Source organism: Piliocolobus tephrosceles, chromosome 5 (genome assembly GCF_002776525.5).
Source record: "Piliocolobus tephrosceles isolate RC106 chromosome 5, ASM277652v3, whole genome shotgun sequence".
Taxonomy (NCBI): domain Eukaryota; kingdom Metazoa; phylum Chordata; class Mammalia; order Primates; family Cercopithecidae; genus Piliocolobus; species Piliocolobus tephrosceles.
The window spans coordinates 65,638,509-65,646,004 of NC_045438.1; the positions used below are offsets into that span (position 1 = coordinate 65,638,509).

Here is a 7,496-nt window from a genome sequence, read left to right on the forward strand (position 1 = left end):
GGTAATGGTCTAGGTTGTAAGTTGGGTGGTGGGTCCACGGGGGATTGATGAGCCCAAACTTTGAATTAATATCCAAGGCAGTGTTCCACTATCCTAATGACAACAGAAATGAACAGCCAGAAAAAAAGATGCCCATCATGACACAAACCTGTCATAAATTGTAAACTGTGACAGGCTGGTAACTACCACCTAGGAGACAAAACTAAACATACTGGAAAGGTAAGAAATATCATTTAAGGTAGCTTAATGTGCTTCAACATAGCCAAGCCTGCGTCATGGCACCCTCCAGACACTGATTAAAATATGATAGCAGATGCCTTTTTCATTCTTTTCTAAGGAAAGTGATGTTTCTCAACCTGACGTTAATTCTTTAAAAAAAGTGTATAGACTTATTTCATGTAAAAAAATTAAAGACACCAAGAGATGAAGGCATTTTCTTTTGTTTAGATTTCCACTTTTCTTCCCAGTCTTTAAATACAAAAGTGCCTTCTCTTCCCTTAACTACACCCACTCCCTTTTGTGACTGTGTCCTGTGCCTGGTTTAAATGCATTCTCTATGTCAATGACTCCTAAATTTATGCCTCCAGCCTCTCCCCTGAACTCCAGCCTCACACACCTAGTCACCTTCCTGCCCACTTACTTGAATTTGCAGTTGGCATCTCAGCCTTAACCTGTCCAAAACTGAGCTCCTGAATCTCACTCTCTCCTATCCTGCTCCTCCAAGTCTTCTTCGTCTCCATAAGTGTTGGGGTTCCAAACCCTGGGCTGTCTCGGCCCCTCATACATCACACACAATCTGTCAGAAATGCTGTTAGTTCTACCTTCAAAATGCATCCAAGGTCTGACCATTTCCCGCCACCACCATCGCACGTCTAAGCCACCATCCATTCTTGGCTGTATGATTGCGAGTGCATCCTACGTGGTTTCTTGGCTTCCACCTTTGCCTCTTTATAGATTATTTTCTATACGAACAGTCAGGCTGATCCTTCTGTTAATAACACAAGTTAGATCAAAATTCTCCAATGATTTTCCATGCCACTTAGAGAAAATCTAAATCCTCCTCCCCGAGGCCTGAAAGGCCAGATGTGACCTGAGCCCTCTCCTATCCTAACGTCCTAGTCCACTCAGCTTCAGTCACCTTGGCCTCTTAGCTATTGCCCAAGCATGCCCAGAAGGGCTTTTGCAAATGGTGTGCTTCCTCTCTGGGACTGGCTCCCTGCCCCTCTTCCCTCAGCTAGCTCCAGGGCAGACTCCCTCACTTCCTGCCAGTCCCTGCCTAAAATGTCACCAGAGTCCTTTACTAGCCACCCTATCTAAAATAGCAACATACCTGCCCCTCTCTGTAATTTATGTTTCTTGTAGCCTTTGCCATCTGACACATTATATATGTATTTGTGTTGTTTATTCCTACTAGACTGACAGCTCCAGGAGAGTGGGAACATCATTTTATGTCTTCACTGCTGTATTCCCAGTGACTAGAAAAGCACCTGGCACTTGGTAGATGCTTGCTTAACAGATTTACTGAATATACTTAATACATCTCATAGACACTCTTTTGGGTTTATATTTGTTAAAGTCCCAATTTCTTGTCATATTTTGACAGGGTATGCAGAGGAAATAAAAGCCTTTCCTAATTTCTACTTCTAAATTCACCACCTTTAAAAATTTCAGAGCCTTTTAAGGACTACAGGGTACCAACTGATGTAACTCAAAATGTATGCTAAAAGCAGTACATTTCTCTAAAGAAGACACACAAATGGCCAAGAGGTGTATGAAAAAATATTCAACATCACTCAAGATCAGGGAAATGCAAATCAAAACCACAATGAGATACCACCTCACTCCAGTTAGAAAGGCTATTATCAAAAAGACACAATATAACAAGTGTTGGTGAGGATGTGGAGCAAAGGGAACTCTTCCACGCTATTGATGGGAATATAAATTAGCACAGCCATTATGGAAAACAGTATGGAGGCTCCTCAAAAAATTAAAACTAGAACTACTGTGTGATCTTGCAATCTCACTACTGAGTATATATCCAAAGGAAATGAAATCAAGTATGTCAAAGGATACGTGCACGTGCATGTTTATTGCAGCACTATTCGTAATAGCCAAGATACAGAATCAGCCTGAGTGTCCATCAACAGATGAAAAAATAAAGAAAATGTGGCAAAAATATACAATAGAATAAGTTCTGGTGTTCTATTGCACAGTAGGGTAACTATGATTAACAATAATGTTTTTGATTATTTCAAAATAGCTAGAAGAGAGGATTCTGAATGATCTCACCACAAATAAATAACAAGTGTTTGAGGTGATGGATTTGCTAATTTCCCTGATTTGATCATTATGCAATGTACACGTGTATCAAAACATCACATTGTACCCCATAAATATGTGCAATTATTATGTGTCAATTAAAAATAATTTAAAAAGCAGTAAAATGTATACTACCCTTGGAAAATAACTTTATACATCAAGAGGAGATATTTAAATTAACATTATTCTCTACACCCCAAATTCTGCCCTACATACACCTTTGTATATTGACGAACTTATAGTAATTGTAGTAATAACTACACCTTTGTATATTGACGAACCATCACTATAGTCTTCCCTTGCCAATTTTTTACTCTTCTGGGAGAGGGAGGTTGTTTTCTGAGAGGGGCTGCCATAGGGAAAGAACACCCTTGGGCTTCTGGGGTGCTGGTAATGTTCCAATTCTTGGCTCAAGTGGTGTCTACTTGGGTGCTCACTTTATTTAAGTGTACATTTACCTTCTGTGAACTTTTTTCTAGGTGTGTTGTATTTCAAAATGTTAAAAGTAAATAAATAAATGAACAAACTGTCATAAAGGAGGTATCTAACTCATACTTTCCTTCCCCTACAAAGCCCTGGATAAATTCTTGTCCATCCTCTACTTGAATACCCCTTGGGATGAGAAACTCTCCACCTAACAAGGCAGCCACTTCTATTTTAACTGTATTAACCATCAGAAAGTTCTTCCCTGGGTCAAGTCAAAATCCATCTCTCTAATTTCTACTGGTTTTTCCTGGGACCTGCTACGGAATAACAGAGAGCAAGTCTAATATCTCTTCTATATGACCACCTTCCAACTACTCAAGGATAGCTGCTACCAATTCTCAATAGCCACACTTCCTGTTAAGCTGCCTAGAAGTTTTTAGTTTCTGATTTCTGAGGATCAAAAATCAGATTCTCTGATCTGTAACTGATCCTATTCCTACATTGTGCACAATCAAATCATTTTTCTAAGATATGAACAATGGCAAACCAAGACTTTTAGTAATAAATAGAATGCAAAAAGCATGTCTAAGGAGTGCCTTATTTGTTCACTGCGGAGATACTCCATACCACTTTAGGGACAGACTGTAAACTTTTTTGACTGTATAAACCATTAGTAAAAACATTTCAGCGTTCTCTGAATATATGAATATTTATAAATTATATACATTACCACTGAACTAATACATTATGCATATTAGAAAACATATACAAAAATAAAATCTTAAGAGGTGGAGACTTTAATCAAATAGAAAGAAGCTTTAGTGTCTTTTCCTGCATCTCAGTGAATGTCTTTCACATGCCGTGGGGCTTTGTGCTTCACCTTGGAGACCACATTCTTTAGTATTGCAGTCTGTACTTTCTATCCTCATTTCTCCCCTATCTGAGGTATTCCCATTTCCTTCAAAATATTCTTGCTGTTTCCTGTGATTTGTGAAACCAACCTCCTAGGGGCTTTGAACCAGCATTGTGTGAAAATATTCAAGGAAGTACCATGTGTGCTGGCTTCCATCCCCCCCCAGAAATATCAGAGGCGTGTGCTTTGAATTACCTCCTCTGAATCATCATGAAAATATAATCTGCTACTCAGCTTTGAATAAATCAGCTTCGAATAAATCAGCTTCCTCTGTGACAAGGAAAGCCTTACATTAAAAATTCAATTCCCCCCCCAACATTTCCTATATTAAATCTATATTGTTTTTAAGAGAGATGAATCATAACATAGGTGCAAAAGAACCAGAATTTTATGTGCCTTACAAAAATATACCTTACAGTTAATAATTACTTAACAGGATGACAAATCAGAGTCAGAGTGTCTTAAGTCCTTTTTCCAGTACTACACTCACAAAAAAACTTCATTAAAATTGTGTTTGAAAAAAAAATACTTACGTGCCCCAATGTACTTTCATGGAACAAGTCTTCTGCATTACACCAAATCCCTGCATTTCTTCAGTATCATCAAAGTAGGAACTTAGGATTCCTAACCCTTCTGGTTCAGTAAATAAGTCAATGTGACTAACTCTGTAATCCTGAAAAAATATAGATGCATAGACAGTAAGAATTGCACCATGCATTTAACTCTCTAGTAAGCTCATTCTTCTTCTTCTTACAACTAATCAAAATGAGCTTTAAATATACAAATACATTTCACAGAGTACCTGCCATTTTAGCCCTTTCCTGTTTCCATCCATGAACTAATAATCCACCTATTTTGGGGCAGACACACTTGCTTTAGTTATATAACTCAGTGTTGCATTCAAGCAAAGATCATCAGAAATGTATTTTATTTGAATTTTGGAATATATTTATTTTTCTCATCCTCACTTGACCCTCCTTGGTCTGGGGTTTTGGTTCCTTTGCTCTGATATAATTATCCAAGCACAGAGACTTTAGTCTATAGAATGGCTGCTCTTGGAGTTTTCCTCAGCCACTGCTTTGTGTCCATAAAGCCCTCTGTTGATTTGTGGTAACTCTCCTTGACTGAGTAAACCTTTATGATATTGGTTTGATCTAAGTCATAAAAGCAAAAGCACACATTCATAGTGATTTACAAATCTCTGTACTTTGGTCATTGTTCCATGCCCTGCATATCTGTGGTCCAAACAGTCTTCAAAAGGCCTCGTCTGGTCTAGTGCCTAAGCATTAATGGAATATTTATTGAACCTCATCTATGCAGCTGAGTTGGGTGAACTGAGCAACAGAAGAAATTTTAACACCTGAATAAGCTCAGATGAGGCTTTTCAAATGTTATCAAAAGGAACAACTCTAATGAACTAAAAAGGTAACCTCTAAAATATATGCTCTGACTTATGTTTATGTTTCAAGAAACCATGCACATGATCTGTAAAGAAAATATAATCCATGACATATCAGGAGCTATAACCATACCCTTTAACATGGCACCATTCAGAAAAATGTACCTCAAGGAAACAAATTAGAAAATTATAAATTACTGGCCAGGCGCAGTGGCTCACACCTGTAATCCCAGCCCTTTGGGAGGCCAAGGCGGGCAGATCACCTGAGGTCAGGAGTTCAAGAGCAGCCTGGCCAACATGGCGAAACCCCATCTCTACTAAAAACAAAAAAATTAGCCGGGCATTGTGGCATGTGCCTATAATCACAGCTATTCTGGAGGCTGAGGCAGGAGAATCACTTGAACCCCCAGGAGGCAGAAGTTGCAGTGAGCCGAGATTGCACCACTGCACTCCAGCCTGGGTGACAGAGCAAGACTCCATCTCAAAAAAAAAAAAAAAAGAAAAGAAAATTATAAATTATTAAATGCACAAAAACATTCTCATGGCATTACTTATAATAGTAAAAAACTAGAAACAACCTTAAGATTCACTGAAAGAAGAAATAACAAATAAATAATGGTACCTCATTTATGTACTAAATAATAAATAATGCATTGTTTCAATGGAATATGATATTCAGCTAAACCCTAAATCTGTGGTAACATGAAAAACTTTTGCTACAGTAAGTCTGCTACTATCAGACAAAACAAGAGATCTCATTTTCCTTCCCCATCTTCCTGAATGCACCCAAATCCTCACCCCACCAGATTGATACCTTCCCCAGTTCCAATCCCAAAGATGTTACCAAGGGGAGTGTGATTTTCAGGAAAGTGGTATAAAGAGAAAAAAAGGATTGAGAACCACAGTGTTAGGACAGACACGTGGAACAGCATTGTCCCTGTATTATGATTACAACTGCAGAAAAAGCAGACTAGAATATGGCCAGCAAAGGGTAGAAAATTCAAAAAATAAAGGGGGAGAGGGCACTTCATGATGGGAATCAGATGATATTTTTAAACATTGCTTTATTACCAATATTATCTGAGCAGTAAATAAAAACTCTAGGCAAAATATTCCATTAATGAGGACATTTTGAAATAGGGTTTCTCAAGTCTTACTTAGTCTTCTCATATTATATACTTAAAACAAATACAAGATAAATCATTTAGCATACCAATTACCATCTAAGTTACTCAGAAATGTTGACCCAGGAAGTAGGCGATGCTTTCCTCTGCCAAAACTGTTACTCATCTTTACTCATTCTCACGTCAGAATGTTCCTTTTCTCTGTATTGCATCTTGACACTCGTCTCCATTAAAACTTAGGATTTTAATTTTCTACTTAGAAGACACCATTAATTGCATCTTTAAGGTAAAGAATCATCAAATCCCAAGAGCCACAAAGAAAGACTCTGACAACACTTTTCTCATCAAATAACAAGAAACCAAGAAATTTTACCTCATCCATAAAGTGGCCTCAAATAGAGCAAGTAATATTTTGTTAAATCCACATGAAATTCTAGAGTTGATCAACCAAATTATTTTTGGATTATTTATTTTTCCAAAATAGAATTCCTATAAACCGCTCAAAGTAATCACAACTCATACAGCAAACAAAAACACTAAGTAAATGAAAAATCTGTTCATAGATGCAGAACTCATTTAAACCAAGTTATCAGGTAAAATATATTTGGAAGATGGGAACAGAAGGACAGGCATAAAAGATTTACCTTAAGGGTTTATTGTGAAAAATTATCTAACCAATTATGTTTCTTTTTAAATTCTTTAAAGTGTACAAATAAACTTAAAATACAGAAAATACATCCATAAGGCACCAAATATGTTTCCCAATCACTTATTTCGTGAAATGAACATTTCCCTTTAAGTACAAATCCATAAATATTTGTTGAATAAATAAAATCCAGATTTACTGCAACCTACCTGGACCACATGTCTGATGGAACCAATCACCACTGGCTTATCAGACTCTGCTTCCTCGTGACTTTCCAAACTGTCTTCTATACCCCAGAGACCAGAGAGTTCCAATTCTCCTTCTTCTAAGGGAATGGAGTGCCCTTCAAAATTTGGTTGCTCATACAAAATCCAACTAACAATAAAACACAGCAAAACCATTAGCCAGTCTTGGTGAGAGAGGCTTTGATTACTCAAATATCCTGGCTAATTGCCATTATATATATAGTATATTAGTGGCTAATTATCTAGCAATTAAAATAGCTTAAACTCTCCCTAACACTAATATTTTACTGGATATAATTAAGTCTCTGATAACTCATGAACTATATCAGGATCTTAGAGAACTTTGGAGTTATCTATCTGGACGCTATAGAGCTACTAATGTTCCAAGCAATTGCCAGGTGGTGGAGACTTATAAATGATAATA

At 37.3% G+C, this 7,496-nt stretch overlaps 1 protein-coding gene across 2 annotated transcripts in view; it reads right to left on the reverse strand.

Moving 5' to 3' along the window:
- The window catches only part of CRYBG1 (crystallin beta-gamma domain containing 1), a 57,696-nt gene that overhangs the window by 35,077 nt on the left and 15,123 nt on the right, over positions 1-7,496 (reverse strand). For both annotated transcript variants that reach the window (XM_023205932.3, XM_023205933.2), the window contains exons 5-6: positions 7,037-7,202; positions 4,192-4,331 (exon numbers count right to left, since the gene is read on the reverse strand). In XM_023205932.3, coding sequence (XP_023061700.2) covers positions 4,192-4,331; positions 7,037-7,202 — 306 coding nt within the window. The remainder of the gene's footprint in view (positions 1-4,191; positions 4,332-7,036; positions 7,203-7,496) is intronic.